We start from the raw sequence: 22,258 nt of genomic DNA, 5'->3' as shown, positions 1-22,258 counted from the left end.
CCAAGCTGATTTCTGAATTGCCTCACGTAGGTGGTTCCACAACGCAGAAGTGGTGTTACATGGGTAGCCTACAGACAGAGCATCCTCAAGAGACTTTGTGAATTCCTCAAGCTTCTCTGGATGTTGCATCTTAGTCGTGTCAATGCGTGGCTTCCCTTCTTATTTGCAGCGGTGGAGTTTCTTTGGTAGCAGCTTGATCTTGCAGCATTCCAGTGAGTGATCGGAGTCGCCGTCAGCACTGTGGTATGAGTGGGCGAGAAGCACATACTTGAGGCTTTGTATGTCTGACGATGACCATGTCGAGCTGGTGCCAGTGCTTGGATCGAGGGTGGTGCCATGACACTCTGTGTTGTGGCTTCGTCTGGAAATAGGAGTTGGTCATGTAGAGGTCATGAAAAGAGCAAAGCTCCAACAGGCGCTGCCGGTTCTCGTTTATCTTGCCAACTCCAAAGGAACCAAAGCAGGAAGACCAAGAGTTGTGTTCTGCACCTACTCCGGCGTTGAGGTTGCCAAGAAGGACGAGATGTTCGCTGCTGTGGATGTTCTTGATGGCGTCATTCAGGTTGGTGTAGAACTCGTCTTTTGCCTCAGGTGTGGAGGTCAAGGTTGGGGCTTAGGCGAAGATTAGTGTAACTGGTCCCTCAAAGGTATGGAGGCGGAGAGTCAGCAGGCGATCTGATCCCTTGTCACCTGGTTCAACCATCTCCTGCAAGGTGTTCCTCACTGCAAACCCTACTCCGTGCTCTCTGTGGCCCTCAGCGTAATATGGAAGACCAGCTGTTGCCCAAGTAGCAGGTCCCCCCTTCTCCACGGCGCTGATTGATCCAACGGAGCGGCAGGGCCAGTACAGTTTGGGACCAGCGCCGTCACAGGAGTTGCCAGAGCGAGGTTGCATGCAGCCACACGCTGCCTATGGGACTCCAGCTCCAGATTTTTCCTCAAGGTTTACTCCTGAAACCTTTTCCCAAAAGAGATGTGGCTGCAAGACAGCACAGGTTTTTGACAGCTTACCTTCTCTGCATGAGGCAGGTGGCACTGGGTTACATGGTTACCGGTGGCAGGTATAACCTACCCTGACCTAACCTTAACATTAACATTACAGTCAAATAATGCAATGATGTAACATGATAGAAACCAAATAATTTCCAAATTATATTATACACACATTTATAATATTAATTTTTCACATTAATTTGGTCTTCATACATGAAAATATATAGTTAACGCAGGAGGAAGATCATATTTGGGTGTCTGTGGATCTGAAAGATTGAAAAGTGATCTAGAGTGTCAGAAGAGATCTCAACTCTATTATTTATAGAGCACTTTTAAAAACAACAGGATTTGAAACAAAGTGCTTTAAAATACACAATCAATCACAACATGATATACCCTTCTATAAATACCAAAAGTATAAAATATCTATACTTAAAACATTCAGAAGTTAAAGAATCTGTAATCTGTTCTCAGATCAGTCGGCGCAGTTTCTGGTCTGATCAGTCTTCTCAAATCAGATTTAACAACTGAAAGGAATGATCTGGGATGTTGTTTCTGTCACAGTGGGTTTGCTCAGCATACATCAGTGTGTTTATAGTGGAAATGTCTTGATTGCATGAATCGTTTTGTTATCTGACTGGAATTATTATATACAGAATTATAATTTGAATTCCAAACTGAAGGAAGCTGAATTACAGACACTGACAGGCATGTTCTTACACACACAGCTGTTCCTTCATACAGACACTGAAACTTCAGCAGATTTGATTTGAATCAGTTGAACGTCACGACTGAAAGATTAACCATTTCTCTTCCAGTGTTTTTGATCATTTTCACAAAACTTTCATGGCCCCCATAATATTTTATTGTATGAATATCTGAAAATAAAATATATCAATATATCATAACGTTTTATTCAAGATTCATGCTTTTTTTTATTTTATCAACACTTGAATGTGGTTAAGTTTAATAAAAACAGTAACATTTTGAGAAAAAAGCTGAGAAAAACAAAGTTTGTTTTGGCTGTACAGCAGATCTAGAAGAAAATAGAGTCCAGCTTAAGTAAGTTCAGTGTTGATTAATTTCTGTTGTAATTTTTATGCAGCTGCTCTGGAGAAAACAGTGATGTCATCGTCCAGATCAGTTCCGTTCTCAGTTCTCTAACCCTAACCCAGCAGGCAGATCAATAATATTGTTGAATATTGTGTCTCCAACTAAGAAAGCCAGAGGCGACAGTGGCAGGAACTCAAACTCCATCAGTGACAGAATGGAGAAGAAAACCTTGGCAGAAACCAGACACAGTTAGTTTGTGGCTAGTTAGCTAGTTAGTCAGTTCTCCTCTGGCCAACGAACGAACAGTGTATGAATCAGAGAAGCCCTGACTAACATCTCAAACCTGTAAGTAAAACACAGACAGTCAAATGTGTGCGACATTATTGCATTATCCACTTTAGAAAAACTAACACAATAACATCATATTATAATCATTTAGGGATATAAAGACGATGATAAAAGCAAAATATTTAATTGTTTTGAAATAAAAAGAAACTTGAAGATACTTAATTGTTACCATAAACTATTATAAAAAATAATGAATCAAACACTTATTAAACATGTTTATAGTGTGCAATTCACCATCACAAGGATAATAAACTAAGAAGAAACAAAATTAACTTGCAATTAAAATTTGAACAGTTTTAATAATCACCACTCACTCAAGTGTCTTCAGTTTATAATGTGGAGAGTGGAGTAGGGTTTGCAGCAGCTTCACTCCTATTTTATTTTCAGACAGATCCAGTTCTCTCAGGTGTGAGGGGTTTGATCTCAGAGCTAAAGCCAGAGCAGCACAACCTTCATCTGTAACACCACAATTACTCAACCTGTAGAGAACAATAACACTCTTCAGTATTTCAGTTTAGGAAACACTGATATAAATTATATGATATATATATATATGAATTTCCTTTCGCCTCAACAGATTTGTATATGACAAATAGCAGTTGTCACCTCTTCACATCATCCAATCATGTTTATAACTATCAAAAACTATCAAAAATAAAATTGCCTCAGAAACTTTAGAAATAATCTAATGAAGATTAAACAACCTTTTTAGTTACTTGATTGTAAACTTTTTTTGTATATATTATTTTTGTATATCATTCATTATTCACCACTGGAGAAAAACAGACAACGATGAGACTTTTATAAAATATTACCACAGTTTTCCCAGTTTACAGAGAGGATCCTTCAGTAGATCAGAGACATGCTTAACTCCAAAATCTCCTACTTTATTCAATGACAGATCCAGTTCTCTCAGGTGTGAGGGGTTTGATCTCAGAGCTGAAGTCAGAGCAGCACAACCTTCATCTGTAACACCACAATCCTTCAACCTGTAGAGAACAATGACACTCTTCTTTCTCTCAGTTCAGGAAACACTGATATGAATGAAATTATATATATGAATTTATCATTTCCTTTCTCCTCAACAGATTTGTTTATGAAAGCAGTCGTCACCACTTCACATCATCCAATCATATTTATAACTATCAAAAACTATCAAAGCTAAAATTGCCTCAGAAGCTTTTGAAAGAATCTAATGAAGATTAAACATCCTTTACTTAATTGTAAACATTTTTGTATATATTATTTTTGTATATCATTCATTATTCACCACAGAAGAAGAACAGACAACGTTGAGACTTTTATAAAATCTTACCACAGTATCTCCAGTTTACAGTGAGGATCCTGCAGTTGATCAGAAAGCTGCTTGACTCCAAAATCTCCTACTTTATTCCATGACAGATCCAGTTTTCTCAGGTGTGAGGGGTTTGACCTCAGAGCTGAAGTCAGAGCAGCACAACCTTCATCTGTAACACCACAATCATTCAACCTGTAGAGAACAATGACACTCTTCAGTCTCTCAGTTCAGGAAACACTGATATGATATATATGAATTTCTCATTTTACAGTATTTCTTATGTACAAAAGCACATTTCTAAACTCATAAATGTGATCATGTTTATCAGTGTAATGATTGTTGTCAGTGTGACTTACTGAACTGATCTGGATTCTGTAACCACAGGCAGCAGCTTCTGAAGAACTTCATCTGCTGTATTTTGTGCTCCAATAAACTGTTTTAGATCAAAAACATCCATCTTCTGCTCTGATGTCAGCAACACATAAACCAGAGCTGACCACTGTGAGGAAGAAAGTTTGGTTTTTCCAGATGTCAGATAATCTTGGTTCCCTTTCAGTCGGGCACGTTCGACGTAGTCGACGTGTCGACAGATTGGGATCACACTAGGGAGCCTGTCATTTTCGAGTATTGTAAAAACGAGCCAATGGACACTGGCATGCGTGAATCGCATCACACGCCCCCGCCCCGCAGCGCGGGTATAAATACGGAAGTGGATGCATGCACCAGTTGTCTTTCGCTTCGGAACCGTTCAGTCTTCACGTCGATGTCTCTGAAGAGTGTGTTGTATTCCAATGAGCGAGTGTGTCGGTGCTTCTTCAGGAAGTCTTTCCCGGTGCTGGTGTTTACAGCACGTGACAGCGGTGATCGCAAGCTTTCTAAACTCTTAACTGCTGTGAGTTCTTCACTGGTACAGGCTGCACCATCCATGTCAGTGTTATTCCCCTGTGCACTCCGGAACTGGTGAGAGCGTTTATTTCCTGAAAGAGCAACACGGTTGCGTTTGCGTCTTTTTCAAGTTGTCATTCTGCCCGTGCATTTCTGGATGCGTTCCCTGTCCTCCTGTGATGGTCACAATTGTTGCATCACAGCACGCTGAAGCAGCTTTTGTGGATAGTTTGTGTTCTCATTGTGGGAACATGACTGTCTCGGTGTTGAGATCTAGACTCGCCTTCGTCCGCGAAGGTTGAGTCCCCATTTCTACACCCCACCCTCGGGTGCCATGTGATTTGGGTAATTGTAAGATAGTGATGGAGGTTCTGCCCGGTAACCATTCCCCGTGGACTCCTCACGATTCCATCACACTGATACCATTGGATTCCTTTGTTGAGCGCGCTGGCCTGTCTGTAATGGACGGGCCAGAGGTTCCATTGGAGGTTCCCAGGTATCCCAGGTGGATAGGTTGCTGATTGCAGCATCGGAGGGTGAGCTGGGCTCTGGAGATGATGACTCAGCTGCGTTGTTCCCTTCGGGGAGTACAACATTGCCTGAGTCGGATCCACAGTTATCAGCGTTACTCCACCGTGTCCCACTCAGTCGCGGTTGGATGATTGGTTTCTCGGGGTGGGCCGTGCTGGTTCTCAGCCCACCGCCCCAGTGCCTTTCTTTCCCAAGGTTCATGGAGAGCTGACTAGATAATGGATGGCACCTTTTACTGCTGGAAACGATCTGGATAGTTTCTCCCCCTCACTACCCTTGTAGGAGGAGCAGTGAGAGGTTACGTGGCTGTCCCTCCGCCTTCGGCTTAAGGGCGTTGCACACCAGACGAGAAGCGCAGCGGCACGTCTTTAAAATTCAAACACATTATTTTCTCTGAGTGTACACACACCGGCGGCGTCTGTCCGCAGCGCCAGCTATGGCTCAAGACGCTGTTCAGAATCCTGTCGCACAGAGCGCCATTTACATAGTTTTATATTAAATTTGCTACATTATATTTGTATCAAAGCTTCATTAATGTAGCCTATATACTGACTTCACCCTGTGCTGCAAGATACATTTAGTTTTATATTCATTTACAGAAATCAGCTGCAGCAGCAGATTTTCAGGTGAGATTCTCAATTAATTCAGTTAATGTACATCCTGAGGTAAAGTGTTCAGACTACAGACTCAGCAACGATTGTATTTAATTGTAATTGAAAATTGAATTGCAATCATAACATAGTACAGACATTATCTTAATTTCGTAATGTCCTTAAACATAACAATATTGCTGGCCATAAACTGAGAAAGTGCGCGTGTTCGATACCTCGAGTTGTAGACGCAGCGCTGCGCTTCTCGTCCATGTGCGACTCCCCCAGTACCTGCCCTTATAAAACCAAATTTAATGTATTCAGCGTCGTATTTTCTCACCACACACTTCGAAGCTTTTCCCTGCACAGGTCTGTCTCCCACATCTGCTTTTCTTTTCAGAAAACGATTAACGATATTACAGTAACGTAATGTTACTGCGTCTGATCGAACAAACGTTCAATCTGACATGATTGGTGTTGTGATATTTAACATAAATTTGCTTTTAGATAATGCATTTTGACTTGACTTGAGTGTTTTTGATCATATAAATTCATAAGAACAATTAGATAATTAGAAAATAACAAGATTTGTAAATTAAAAAATAAATAAAAATTAATTTGGGGGTAGTCTACCACTGCCTACACGGCCCACCAGATGACGTTCCGAGGCCCACCAGAGGGCCGCGGCCCACCGGTTGAGAATCACTGGTCTAGACCATGTGCTCATGAGTGAGCTCCGCACTGCAACTGACTTGTCTCATCGGAGCACAAGCGTTGCGGATTGCGCTATCGGTCTAGCGATGTCTACCCTGGTGAAGCGTCATAGTTGGCTCAGCCTGGTTGATATGGCGGACGCAGACATGGTTCAGTTTCTGGACTCCCCAATTTCCCAGGTTGGGTTGTTCAGACGATGCAGCGGAGGACTGCGCCCAACAGTTCTCTGCTGCTCAGGAGCAGATAGAGGAGGTCCGACACATCCTGCCCCAGCGGCCCGCTACTGCCATCACCCCGCCACTGATGGTAGCTTCTCCACCTGCATGTCGCCTAGGGCGCCCCCCTGCTGCCGCTCAAGCTCCCGCTGGGCCACCGCAGCAGCCTTCACTCAGGCCTCAGCGGAGAGCTAGCCGCAGACCGGCCGCCCAGCCTGTATCAGACGCTGCCAAACCAGGTGGCAAAAGCTCGGAGATGGAGTAGAGAGCTCTTGGAGATGGTCACCGATCTCTCGTTAAGCTGAGCCAGCGGTACCTACATTTTCAAAGAAAGAGCAATTTCCTCTGTTCCTGAGTCCATAGAGGTTTAGACTGTTGGTGTGCGACCCTGTACAGTCTTGCAACCTTCAGCTACCTCTTGCTTCGCCAGCCAACAGTTGGGTGCGGTTCGAGGACCCGGTTTCGCCTTCTCACGCACTCTCTGAGGTCATCTAGAGAAAGGTAACCACTACGCACTCAGACCCTGTCTCGGGCAGCCTTCGGGCCTTTCGAGCTGGGTCCCTGTTTGTTGCCTGAAGGCTGTGGTATCCGTGGTTCTGCTGCTTCGCTCAGTTGTAGCACTACATGGTACTCCTGGCTGATCCAGCGGTTACTCTGTACCTACAGATTTGGCTTCATTAGCTGGCATTGAGTGCATTCGACGACCCGGTCACGCCTTCTCACGCATTCTCTGCTGCTACCTAGAGACAGGTGTTTACAACTCAGACCCTGCTTCGGGCCGCCTTCGGGCCTTCCGAGCTGGGTCCCTGTCTCTAACCCGCTGCCTCACTCTGAGTATGTCTCTGATACCTTGGGCCCCCTGTGTTGGTCCGTTGTAGCACTGAAAGGTGCTCCCGACCGACTCAGCCGGTTCGTCATCAGACTCGGCTAGACGATTCAGTTCTTCCGGCACCCGCCCATGTGCAGCGCTGTTTGTTACACATCTGTGTTCTGAATTGTGTGCAGTCGTCGCTTCCTACTGGCGAAGGTTGCGATCGAGCCGTTCCAGCCGATATGAAAATAGGCCATTGCTCATACTCTTTCCTCGCATGTCACAACTCACCCGCCACCTCTTCTTATTGGGTCAGAAGCTTCTGAGGTTGCTTCTTCCACTTTAAAAATTCCAGCCTTCTCAGTTGTGCCGCCCAGGTGGCCTCACGACAGCCTGTGGCCAAAGACAGTGGAGACTCCATCCCCAGGCGTTCCAGCTGTCCGGATATCTTTGGGGCCACACAGTTACATCTGTTGCCGCTCTGATTTGTTCCCTTGCTAGTTGTTTACACCCTTAAACATGGAGACACTGGCTCACAGCTGATGCCAGGGTCTATGCAAAGTGCGTTAAATCCCCAGTGAGCCCTCTTGCACATCACTGTGTTAAGTCAGGTAGGAGGAGCAGGTTCTTTAGTTGCCCCGTAATGGCCCAACTAGGACCTCGTTCCCTAGACAGCCTTTCTGACTCATTCCTCTGAGACTTCTCAGGGATGGGGCTCCTTTGGCACCCACACCGAACCGGAGAAATCCAGGTTCTGTTGTGGTGGTTCAGCCATCTACCTAAGAGCTTAGATACTATTACTTCTGCGAGAGCTCCCTCTAAAAAAAATGAGGCTGGCTGTCGATCTTAAGTAGAATCTATTCGTGGTTGGTGTTCTTCTCAATAGAGGGACCCCCGAGAGTGTTCGATCACTTCTGTGCTTCCTTCCTGCAGAAAATGGGTCAGAGTGTGGCTGCTCCACTCCACCCTCAAAATGATGTTGACCTTAAAGCACATCAGGATGCAGTTGAGATATAGGAAGTACGACTTGATCGTCAGGTTCCTGACCCTGAATCCTGAGTGCGAGGAGATGAAATCTTCCTTGTGCCCCCTCTATACCTTTTTTGGACCTATCTTCAGTGCTACTGCACTCTGAGACCTCCCCTGAGTACTACAGGTAGTTGAGTTAAAAATCTGTTTTTAAAGAAACAGTTCTCCTACTTGCTTACTCTATCAAGAAGATAGGGGACCTGCACACATTTTTGGTCAACGAATCGTGCTCTCATTAATTGAGACCCGGCCTGGATTGTGCCCAAGGTTCCTACCTCTCTCTTAAAATGGGACCAGGTGGTGAGCCTGCAAGTGCTGCCCCGGAGGAGGCAGACCCAGCCCTGACTTTCTCTGTTCCTCCCACTAGTGCGGTTATATAGGACAGAATGCAAAGTCTCAGGACCTCTCTAGCTCTTGTCTGTTGCGGAAACCAGCTGAAGGGAAGGCGGTTTCCATGCAGAGGTTGGCCTACTAACATAAATTAGTGTGGCCAGCATCTTGGTGAAATTCCAAGGTGCACCGTGCCCACCTGGGTAGTGAACTCCTCCATAAAGAGAGTGTAGCTCCTTTCTGGGTGTTGACATGAGTGGCTCGCTGACAGATTAGGAGTTGGGGACTGGGCGACACCAGCACATTCGCTAAGAAATTAGCCTATGTGTCGAGCCGGTTACTTCCATGGGCTCCCTTCTCACAAAGCCAGCCTCACCTTAGCCCGGTTTGTAGTGTCGGCTTGCTGCGCCATTCCCCTCCTATGGACTGGATAAGTGCGCCTCTTGTTCCAGTTGAGTTCCCTCTTCCGAACCCTGTTGAGTTCCGCCTCACCCCATCGGTGTTGGACGTGGCGGAGTGTCCGATACTAGACCTATCACTTGTAAGCTTGTATCACTAGTGCGGTTATATAGGACAGAATGCAAAGTCTCAGGACCTCTCCAGCTCTTGTCTGTTGCGGAAACCAGCTGAAGGGAAGGCGGTTTCCATGCGGAGGTTGGCCTACTAACATAAATTAGTGTGGCCAGCATCTTGGTGAAATTCCAAGGTGCACCGTGCCCACCTGGGTAGTGAGCTCCTCCATAAAGAGAGTGTAGCTCCTTCCTGGGTGTTGACATGAGTGACTCGCTGACAGATTAGGAGTTGGGGACTGGGCGACACCAGCACATTCGCTAAGAAATTAGCCTATGTGTCGAGCCAGTTACTTCGATGGGCTCCCTTCTCACAAAGCCAGCCTCACCTTAGCCCGGTTTGTAGTGTCGGCTTGCTGCGCCATTCCCCTCCTATGGACTGGATAAGTGCGCCTCTTGCTCCAGTTGAGTTCCCTCTTCCGAACCCTGTTGAGTTCCGCCTCACCCCATCGGTGTTGGACGTGGCGGAGTGTCCGATACTAGACCTATCACTTGTATGCTTGTGTAACTTGTGTAAGGTAGGGTCCATATGTTGTGCTCCCATATGTGTATCCTTCCACAGGTTGACTCCCTGCGGCGAGCCCGTGCCTTCCCTGGGCAGAGCCTGCTCTGCCGTCACTGGCCGGTTGCGTCTCCTCCCTGTTATTGGCTGGAGCCACCTCAGTGACATGCCATATGTTGTACTGCCAGCTAAATTCGCTCAATCCATATGTGTTCTCCACATGTTACCTCCTTCAGGATGTGGATTCCGCAGCGTAGACCTTCCAACGAAAGGTATGCTTTCCCAGTGGTCCTGTGGAACAGCAGTGACTTTCCTGGTCTAAGCCCTGTCATATTTGTAAGTACGGAAGACCTGGAGGCTTTTGTCTAGGCACTGGAAGATGGCAGCATTAGTGGCAACTTAGTAGGATCCCAATCAGTCAACACGTCGACTACATCGAATGTGCCCGATTGAAAGGGAATGTCTCCGTTCCCTTCCTCAGGGAACGAGGGTTACATACGTAACCGAGACGTTCCCTTTCAGTCGGGCACATTCAATGTAGTCGACGTGTTGACTGATTGGGATCCTTGTAGTCCCCCAGCCACTATTGCTGTAGCAACGCTGACCGGGTTCCGCTCGGCTCCTCAACGGAAAACAACTGGTGCATCCACTTCCGTATTTATACCCGCGCTGTGGGGCGGGGCGATTCACGCACGCCAGTGTCCATTGGCTTGTTTTTATAATACTCGAAGATGACAGGCTCCCTAGCATGATCCCACTCAGTCGACATGTCGACTACGTCTCCGTTCCCTCCTTCAGGGAACGAGGGTTACATGCGTAACCGAGACGATCTCCTGCATCAGAGAATCCTCACCCAGTTAATTTATACAGTAAAATATTACATCTGGTGTGTTAGAATAAAACTCACAACCTGGTGGTAAAAATATGAAGAATTTACAGGACAATAAAATAATTTAAAAAACAAAAAGAAAACAAATTGAGTTTTAAAAACTCAACGAAATATTTGTTTGTTATTTCCTTTAAAATAGAATGTTTCCAATTTTTTTTTTTTTTTTTTTTACATTTTCTTTAAATGTTTAATTAAACAGTTTAAAATCATTAATCATTAACAGAAAAATTCTAGGGCTGTCATACGATTAATCGCGATTAATCGCATCCAAAATAAAAGTTTGTTTTTACATAATATATGTGTGTTTACGGTGTATAATTATTTTCTATATATAAATACACACACATGCATGTATATATTTAAGAAATATTTGCATGTATATACTGTGTATATATATTTATATAATATATATTTTATATTATATATAAATATTTTATATATAAATAACAATTTTTTCTTAAATATATACATGCATGTGTGTGTATTTATATATAGAAAATAATTATACACCGTACACACACATATATTATGTAAAAACAAACTTTTATTTTGGATTCGATTAATCGTGATTAATCGTTTGACAGCCCTAAAAAATTCAAACAATGTAAATTGATGTCCATGTTTGCTATTTCTAGAAAACCCTCCTCATCTGATGTTATTCTGATATTGAGGCAGCTTGTAACAGAACTCTTTATACTGGACATTAATTTGCACAGACAATTATAATTAAATCATATGTCCAACAAAGACTATTAGTATTTGAATAATAAGACCAATAACTTCATATTACATTAAGAACTTTAACTATGTTACTATGTAAGTATTTTATGGTTACTTAAGGTTGTAGCAACAATGGGTTGTACATTAATATTAATATTAGCTCAAATGATCTATAGGGAATTTTAATAATTAATCATGAATATGATTAATATTTTGTATGTTACAGTTAAATTAATTTATCGCAGCTGAACTAGATTGATATATGAATGATTACCATAACGGGTTATGGTCCGTCATTAATACATCAAATAGTCTTATTTCAGCTCGAAGTTATGGGATAACTTTAATGGAATTAATTTAGTTATCAAACAATCTGTTTGTCCAGCAAACATTGAACGTAAGATTAACTTAATTCTCAAGGAAAATTATCCTTCTTACAAACACGAGAAAGAGTATCTTTTCCAGGCCTTGAAAAGACAACTTTCTATGTTTGTAAAATTAGCTTACTTAAATCGTAGGCTACCAAGATAAAGCATATAGCTAAGATCGAACATTTCAGGGACTAAGTAACATGGGCAATTAAAACAGAGTCAGTCAAGGACATATGGAATTTAATAATTAGGAGGGTGTTGCAAGCCAGGCGAGGGTGTTGCAAGCCGGGCGAGGGTGTTGCAAGCCGCGAGATGGCCGAGTAACGCGAGAACCCGCGAGACCGAGTGCAAGACGTACAATGGCGGCGTCCGTCTGCTAGAAACAAACAACCTCAGTGTTTTCTTTTTCTACCGTTTTCTTTTCTTCCACACATTGAAAATTGGACTAAATCAACACAACTGGACTATTTTCCCTCCACTGTTCACCCTGGATCAACTCGAAGAATACATCGACGCTCACTATAACACACTCGGCTGCAACATGAACACGCCAAATAACAAAGGTAATCCCACTTCAATCTCCAAGAGACCCCGTACTGATTCACCTTCAAGTTTAAATTCAACACCATCTTCACCATTATGCTGTGCCGAGGTAAGCGATATATTACGCTCAATTGAAAACAAACTTTCTGGACTCAACACAAGAATCGCATTAATAGAAGTCATTCACAAGGAATTCCAAGAACTACGTCAAAGTTTAGAGTTCAGCCAAGAACAGATAGACACTCTCACTAAAGAAAATAACTTTTTAAAGGACTCAGTTCACACACTTTCCGCTCAGCTCACCTCCGTTGTCACAGAAAACAAATCGATGAAAGAAAACATTCTGGATTTACAAGCACGCAGTATGAGAGACAATCTAGTGTTCACAGGCATCCCGGATCAAACGCCAGACGACCCCGAAAAATTAATCAAGGACTTCATGACAAAACAACTCAAACTACCAGCTGAAACTGTATAAAGCATCACCTTTCACCGTGTCCATCGCATCCATTCTCAACAAAACAACAACCGACCGCGACCTATCATCGCAAAATTTGAACACTACAAACACAAAGAACTGGTTCAAAAACAAGGCAGACAACTTAAAGGTACAGCTTATGGTCTCAACGAACAATATCCAAAGGTCATCCTCGAACGTCGAAAACAACTCTTCCCAATCCGAAAACAGAAAATGAATGAAGGAAAACGTGCAATCATAACAGTAGACAAATTATACATAGATGGACAATTATATCGTGACAAGGACATTACCCCCTGGCTTTTTTGAACACATCACTCTACATTATCTCTTTACTCAGCTCCTTCATATAACTGAGTTAGGTTTTTGCAATTGCACCTAGGTCTCATCCTCCCCCCCCCCCCCCCCTTTAAACATTATGCTGGTCTTTAATTTTTTGTTTGTTTGTTCATTGTTCTATTATGTATGTTTTGTTAACTCCATGTCTAAATTGTACATCTATCAGTATAACAATAACATTGCGTTGTCATACACACACACTCAGGTTCACTACCATACCTTTTCTAATGCATACACTCACATATATACATATGCAGTACTAACAAGCCCATATATTAATATACATACATATCATTTATTTATTAATTTTGTATTTTTTTGAGAAATGTCGCCAATCACTTTTTTATCCTGGAATGTCCGTGGACTTGGCTCCCAGACAAAGAGGATCAAAATTTTTAATCATATAAACAAATTACAAGCAGACATATGTCTTCTCCAAGAAACACATTTATCTGAATCTGATCAAAACAAAATCAAATCATCACAGTATCATTTATACTCTGCCCACTACAACACGAAACAGAGAGGGGTATGTATTCTAATAAATAAAAAAATACCATTTATTCATAACACCACAATTACAGACCCAGAGGGACGTTTTATCATAATTAACATTTCAATTAAAAACAACTCAGTCACAATAGGAAATTTATATGGCCCAAACATAGATGACCCATCTTTTTTTTAGAATTTTTTTTCTTCCATTTCAAATATTTCTGATTGTCCAATAATAATAGCAGGTGATTTCAACACAGTTTTAGATCCAACTACAGATAGATGTAACAACATTGACAATAAACGCATTTGGAAATCTGCAGAAACCATAAAACAGTTCATGTGGGATCTTGGTCTTGGCGATAGTTGGCGCCTCCAGCATCCGGACATTAAAGCATTCTCATTTTTTTCACCAGTTCATTATTCATATTCTCGCATTGACTTTTTTCTCACCAGTAATTCTATTATATCCAATATTTCCAAATCAAAGATCCACCCAATAATCATTAGTGATCATGCTCCATTAACATTAAAATTTAATATAACCACTGCACATAAACCCATTTCTAGATGGCGATTTAATACCTCACTTCTACAAGATCACGATTTCAACAGCTACTTTGAAAGAGAGTGGGCTTGCTTTCTAGAGATGAATGACTCCCCGGAAACATCCCCATCTCTTCTGTGGGAAACAGGAAAGGCAGTATTAAGAGGCAAAATAATTTCATATTCCACTTACAAAAAAAAGAAAGAGAAAGAACAACAAGATGCACTAGAACAGAAAATTAAAGAACTAGAAGACATCAACATAAATAACCCAACAGAAGAAACACAGGATATGCTAAGAAAATATAAATCGCAATTAAATAAACTAATCAATAGGCATACTCAATTCCTTATTCACAGACTACGACAAGAACACTTCCATCATAGTAATAAATCTGGTAAATACCTGGCTAATCAAATCAAACACAATAAAGAAAAAACAACTATATCAGTCATTAAGGACTCAGCAGGGACACCCACCAACTCACCAGAAGAAATAAATCAAATCTTTCAAAAATTTTACAGTAGACTATATTCCCCTGAAAAGAATCCATCCCAGGATGACATAAATCTGTTTCTTAGCAATATCAACGTACCTCAACTTAACAAACAGCAAATAGATACTCTAGAATTACCTTTATCAGAACAAGAACTTTCTAATGCTCTTAAACACATGCCCAACAATAAATCACCAGGTCCTGATGGCTTCCCTGCTGAGTTCTACAAACAATTTTGGTCTATCTTATCACCACTTTTCATCCGGTTGATATGCGAATCAAAACAAAAACCAAAACTTCCAGACACCATGAACACAACCACAATCGCACTCCTCCTCAAACCCAATAAAGATCCAACATTACCATCAAGTTATCGCCCAATCTCACTAATTAACGTAGACACTAAAATAATTGCTAAAGCTCTTTCCCATAGAATAGAAAAAATCATGCCAACTATAATCCATCCCGACCAAACCGGTTTCATTAAAGGTAGACAAGCATCAAACAATACCCGCAGACTCATAAACCTAATTCACCACTCATCAATAAACAAAAACAAATCTGTCATAGGTAATCTGTCTCTTGATGCAGAAAAAGCATTTGATAAAGTAAACTGGAAATTCCTGTTTTCCACATTAGAGAGGTTTGGTTTTGGGGAGTCATTCATCAACTGGGTTAAAATTCTCTACACATCACCCTCAGCCACTGTCATTACTAACGGACTAACATCACGCAGCTTCACTCTACACCGGGGAACTAGACAAGGATGCCCACTCTCTCCATCTCTATTCACCATATTCATCGAACCGCTTGCAGCAGCTGTCCGTCAGAACAACTACATCAAAGGAATTCAAACATTAAACATACACCATAAAATAAGTCTTTATGCTGATGATATATTATTATACTTACAAAACCCCCAAAAATCATTACAAGAAACAATAAAACTCATTGATACCTTTTCAAACATTTCTGAATACTCAATTAACTGGAATAAATCGGCTATACTTCCATTAAATTCCACCAGTGTGGATGTGACATCCCAAACATCACAAATCCCTTTGTGCACCAATTACACCACTTATTTGGGAATCAATGTTTCCGCCAAGCTGCCAGAGTTGTTTACACTCAACTATACCCCATTACTTAAAAAAATAGATGACGATCTTCAACGTTGGATGAACCTACCATTATCAATCATGGGCAGAATATCAGTAACAAAAATGTCTATACTCCCAAAAATAAACTACTTATTTTCAATGATTCCAACACAGCCCACTCGTATCTGGTTCAAATCATTAGATTCAATTATTACAAAATTCTACTGGAAAAACAAGACCCCAAGAATTAAATTAACAACCCTACAGAAACCAAAATCACAAGGTGGATTAGAGGCACCACATTTTTATAATTATTTTCTGGCAAATCAACTTCAAAACATATACAAATGGATTCAACCTAACTCTTCAGAATACACATGGCAAGATATTGAACAATCAATCTGCAAAGACATTAGCATCTCAGAATTACCTTTTCACAGTCAAACAATAAAAAAACATCACTGTTTTAAAATGCCAACAATAGGAACAACTCTGATAGCCTGGTGGAAGTTCCATCAGATCACAAATTCCCCACTCATACCATGTAAATACACCCCAATTTGGAATAACCCAGATTTTTTAGCTAACAAGAAGCCACTAAACTTTCGCACATGGGCAGATAAGGGAATCACACAACTACAGCATATTATTAATAATAACAACCTGGCACCATTTTCCCATATAGCCCAGACATACAGCATTGGGAGTAATTGCTTCCTGGAATATTTACAAATCAAATCATCAATTAAATCAAAATTACTTAACCAGCCAATCAATCTAGACCTTTCCCCTCAAATCTCTGAGTTTATTAATATATCTTCCTCCAAAAAATTACTCTCCAAAATATACAAAATGATATCAAAATCAGACAACGCATTAGCTCTACCAACCACCAAATGGGAATCAGACTTATCCATTACTCCCAATGCTGATTTTTGGACTCAAATTTGCAAAAACGTATACTCCATGACTAAAAATGCTAACTTACAACTCATACAGTATAAAGTACTTCACAGAACTCATCTAACTGGGCAGAAATTATTTAAAATGGGCTTCACCTCAGAGACATGTTCACATTGCACACAAAACACTCCTGACACTTATCTTCACGCATTATGGCATTGCACTCCAATTAAAACATTTTGGGAAAAGGTTACCGACTCACTCTCCAACTTCATGGGATGTCACATCCCACTGTCTCCCTCCATCTGCATACTAGGTGACATATCCACAATAGATATAAATAATTCAAATGGTCAATTACTATTGGTGTTCCTAACTATCGCCAAGAAAACTATCCTCATAAACTGGAAATCAAGAAATACCGTTTACATTTCATTGTGGAAAAACTTATTAACAGAATACATCTCTATTGAAGATCCTCTTTGTCTGGAGTCATTCCCCAACAACACCTTCATCAGTACTTAAACAAGAGGTGAGGTGGGGTGGGGGAGAGGGGGTTAGGAAGAGATAGAAACTGTGTCTAATACTTAAATGAAATATCTAAGGGAAGGGAAAAGGGGGAGAGAGGGAAGGGGAAGGGGAAGGAGGAGGGAGGGAAGGAGGAGGGAGGGAAGGGGAGAAGGGAGGAGGAAAGAGAGGAAAAAAAGGAAAAAAAAAGAAAGAGCTTTCGTACTGCTTTATTTCCCAACCCTTTTTTTTTTTTTTTTTTCTTGACAGATTGAAAGAGGAAAAGAAAAAAAGAAGGAAAAAAATAGGAGGGGGGGGGGTGAGAAGGAAGACGGAGAAGAAAGAAGGAAAAGAAGGGAAGGGAAAGAAGAAGGAGGGGAAGGAGGAGGAGGGTGGAAGAGAAAGGGGAAGAGAAAAAAAAAAAAAAAAAAAAAAAAGCTTCATTCAGAGGGTAAGGGTGACGGGGGCATGGCAAGCTGGGCATTGTACCGGACTGATCCATGCTGAACGTCACACCTTTTTAATGCATCACAAAGCAACTGACACACACTATACACTTCAAGGTTGATCATATAAATTCCACCTCCTCATATAATTATTAATGTTGTTATTTTATTATTATTATCAATATGAGTATATTATAATTATTAATATTTTCCTCTTTCAATCTTATTATTACTACTTCTACTATTATTATTATTATTATTATTATTATTATTGTAATGTGTGTGTATGTATGTGTATGTGTGTGTATGTGTGTATATATATATATGTATATGTGTATGTATGTATGTATATATATATATATATATATACTCCTTATTTATTTATTTATTTATTTACTTTTTTTTTTTTTGCTCTTTCCTTTTCCTATTATTATTATTATTATTATTAGTCCTCTCCCTGACTTCCTAACCTCACCTCACCTCTTCATTACTATCATTAATATCATTACTATCATCAATATTACTTATACTTTTGTTTTCATTGCTATTATTACTGTTCTGATTTGTCCTTCTGTTATCTTATTATCATTACTATCAAGTTTTATACCATTGTCATTATTCAAGTTGCTGATGTAGTAGTAGTAGCAGTTAATGTAGTAGTAGAGATTGTAGTAATAATTGTGGTTGTAGTTGTAGCAGTTACTGTAGAAGTAGAGACTAGTAGTAGTTGTGGTTGTTGAAGTAGTAGTTGCAGTTAATGTAGTAGTAGAGATTGTAGTAGTAGTTGTGGTTGTAGTTGTAGCAGTTATTGTAGAAGTAGAGATTGTAGTAGTAGTTGTGGTAGTTGAAGTAGTAGTTGTAGTAGTAGACGTTATAGTATTTTTAGTAGTCACTCCTTACCACTGATTGATTTCTTTATATTTGTTTTATTAATATCTGTTATTTGTTTTCATATACTGACTTATACATGTTTATGTATGTTTATTTTAATATATATATATCGGTTTTTTTTGTTGTTTTTTTTCTCTCTCTCTATCTCTTGTTTTTCAAAGTATGTACTGTGACACGTCCACCCAGTTACCTTTACATGCACACATGCACGCACGCACACACACAAACGCACGCACCTGTCAGTTCCTGACTGTATTGGCTTTGTTTTGCTTGTTTGTTTGTTTGTTTATTTGTTTTCCCTGTTTGTGATCCCAATTTATGTACATCTTGCATATTCCAATAAAAAAAAAAAAAAAAAAAAAAAAAAATTAGACTAATACTACATCGAACTAAGGAATACAAGTTCTACAATTTACACGAGTAAATATGTATGTACAGGGCACGTAAACAAAATACAAGACTAAACGGATAACAGATGAGAGAGGGAGAGGAAGGGAGAAAGTGAAACTAAAGTTCAGGATGAGAGAGATCACCGAGATGACCTCAGCATGGCAAAATCACAGACAGTAACCCGTAAGAGACAACAAAGAAATCACATTGTAAGTTCAATTCAATAATCGATACTTGCATGGCACATGGTTCTCTGTGTATGAGGGAGGAAGGCAGGGTTCTGCGTGTCTTTCAAGCAGCGTGAGTCGTCTGAGGGGAGGTGTGCGCGTGCTGTGTCTTCCGGCGCGCGTGCGAGCGCGGGAGCTTCAAAGAGTCTTTCTTTGAGGTGAAGTTGCCGGGAATGATTCAGGCTAAGTTCATTCAGCTCGTGAATGAGCAGAGGCGAATAGGAAAACGAAAGAAATAAAAGAGAATAAAAGAGAAGCAGGCCGAAGCCGGTCCGGGCTTGGGTTTTGGAGGAGGAAGAAGAGCGTAGGAATGAGAGAGAGAAGAAGGAGGGTTTGGACTTTTTATCAGTGTCCTGTGTACGCCTCCTTTTTCGTGGATGACGAATCAGTTTAGAGCATTCCGAGCAGGAAGATCGTCTGGGTGTGTTAATGCTTCCCGACCCTCGTGTGGAATCACGAGGGGGCAAAATATGATATTATGCTCGGGGAATTAAAACGCATGGAACCATAACGTTTATCACAGTCTCTTATCAAAAATCTCCTTCGTTGTGCACAGAGGATCAAAACAATACTAAGAACGACTATTGACAAAAATAGCAACATAGAGATACATTATTTTGTTGACACAAAGGCACTTTAAGATTACATTACTGTAATTCAAAAACACAACTACTCTAATATCATTCTGGGGAACATGCAAATCACCCAGAACACTCTTTATACAGTTGTAATAGTTGGTAAAATTAGATTTTACTATTGGAAGTCCATATAGGGTAATGTGCGTGTCTGCCTGTATCTGTGAGTTTTGGGATGTGTGTGTGTTGGAATGTTGCGCCCCCGTTATCAATGAGATCGGGTTACAGGATGCGATTCTACTGGGAGAACATTCTTCAGAGACAAATACGTTTCAGAGCCAACACTCGAAGATCATAACTATACGATCACCACAACATTAATCACACATACATACAGGAAGTTCAGATACAAGTCTGAGTTACATACATTAAAAGGATATTAAGTTAAACACAACAGATGTTTGTGTGTGTGTGTGTATGTATGTGTGTGTGTGTGTGTGTCCCACAGAAAGTTTTGTTATCTCTCTGTGGTCCAGAGATTGGGGAAGGTGGTTTGGAATGTAGAACTTTGCAAAGTAAAGAGAATGTGTTGACTTTTTATTATCCTCCAAGGTGCAATTTAGGTCGTAAAAGTCAATTTGTTCCAGTCTTTATGGAGCCTGGCGTATGATTTGTAATTTCGAAGTCAGGAGGTTACAAGCTCTGATAAGCTTAGCAAAGAACGTTTTGGGCAGGAATGTGCTTAGAAAACACAGAGAGTCCGAATTTGTTAATTCAGAATCAAACGAACGAATGATTCAAATAGCCCAGTCGCAACAAGGTAATGAAAGGCTTTATGCGTCTCACCTGAAGACTCACCTTGATCAGAATCAAAGGTTATAGACACAGATTCTCAAATCTCTGCATAAGCAGCTGTAAACATCACTAGATACTTTGATATTCTATTTTACTGATTCAAAGAATCTTAATTCTGAGAGTAAAATGGAGTTGATAAGAATGTGGAAGTTGGGAAATCTAGTATCACTTTCATTCTGCTATAAATCATGGTTGCCAGATCTGCTCGAGCTCATATCATATTTCATACACAGTTCAGTTGAGAAAGGCTTAGGCTCTCAAGCGCCCACAGCTGAGCGTTTGTAGCAGAGCGCCTAGCGTTTTCAGCTGGCTAAAAACGCTTTGGTGGACACACGGCCTTAGTAGTGCACCAGTTCTGACAATGTACAAATATAAAAACTTGCTAATATTATTCTTTTCATACACAGTTCATATACATGAAATTGTGGCTGTTCGAATCGAAAAGCATAAGCTCTGCAATATCTGTCTTAAAATCAGCACTTGTATCTCCTCTCTGTATGATTCACAGACATGACTCTAGTTTTCATTCCAAAGTGCAGGAGAAATATTATTTATAATTCGGCCCGAGAAAACTTGTAAAATCGACATGTTTACATCTAAACTTGTGCATTTTTAAGCACAAAATGTCAAACAAAAACTAGGAAAGCAATGTTTTATTTTGTGTGCAGCATTTTCTGTGTACAGTTCTTCTTATTCTTATTCAACATGACATTTAAAATACAATCATTCTTTTTTCTTCTTCTTCCCATTATGGTTAAAAAAATTAGAAAAGACTGGACAAACCTAAATGGACCAAATGGAGATTGATGAATATTAGAGTGATGAAGGCATTATGAGTTTAAGGTAATGTATTTTAATTAATGAACGAATAAGATCTGCTCATTCCAAGTCAAAACTTTAAAGTTATTAATAATAACATTACAATTACAAAATACCAAGACATTGTTTAATCTCAGTAGCAAATTGAGTTGCTAATTTGACATGAATTTAGTTCTTACTGTAGTTCTTACTGTAGTGATTTCACGGCAGATAAAGATGGTGATTTGAGGGATCAGTCGTTCTTATATATGAACTTGCGACACTTGCCACAATTCATATTTTCTATGACTTTTCACAATTAAATTTTTTAAAAACCAAAATAGGTACTGCATGTTAGATGTATTTCAAGAGTATAAAGTATAATGTGTAAATAAATTGTTGTGGTTCTGATGATGAATCCAGTGTGTTTGTGGACATGAAGCAGTAATACTGTAGTCCAGTAATACTGTAGTCCAGCATCTGGGGTCTCATTTATAAAACTGTGCGTAGGAACCTTACTAAAAGTGTACGTGCGCCCGAAAGCCAAAAATGGCGTACGCAAAAAAATATTCAGACTTATAAAACCGTTCGAACCTTCGCAGAATTCACTTTATAAATCCCAGTCAGCAGAAGATTGTGCGCACATGCGTCTCCACCCCGAAATAACCATTTATGGAGCTTACAACGCCTAGTTTTACTATGCATTCATCCACGTGATAACGTTTAACGGTACAAGACACATTACATTAATAAAAATCAAGTAGTTGCCTATCCTTGCCTTGTTTTTGAATACATAAATCAAATAGTGTAAAATACATTTC

General features: G+C 40.4%; 1 protein-coding gene across 1 annotated transcript; it reads right to left on the bottom strand.

Annotated features, from left to right (window-relative positions):
* Positions 1 to 1,841: 1,841 nt before the first annotated feature.
* Positions 1,842 to 19,520, bottom strand: LOC307163740 (ribonuclease inhibitor-like). Its single transcript, XM_079879960.1, has 6 exons — positions 19,221 to 19,520; positions 4,048 to 4,190; positions 3,710 to 3,883; positions 3,210 to 3,383; positions 2,709 to 2,873; positions 1,842 to 2,389 (listed from the first exon to the last, which is right to left on the bottom strand). The coding sequence occupies exons 1-6, from the start codon at positions 19,227 to 19,229 to the stop codon at positions 2,323 to 2,325; spliced, it is 732 nt and encodes a 243-aa protein (XP_079736086.1). The 5' UTR covers positions 19,230 to 19,520; the 3' UTR covers positions 1,842 to 2,322.
* Positions 19,521 to 22,258: the final 2,738 nt, after the last annotated feature.

The sequence above is a fragment of the Squalius cephalus genome (genome assembly GCF_949319135.1).
Source record: "Squalius cephalus genome assembly, chromosome: 8".
NCBI lineage: Eukaryota > Metazoa > Chordata > Actinopteri > Cypriniformes > Leuciscidae > Squalius > Squalius cephalus.
Note: the sequence above shows the minus strand (reverse complement) of the source record. Positions and strands in the feature narration are given on the sequence as shown.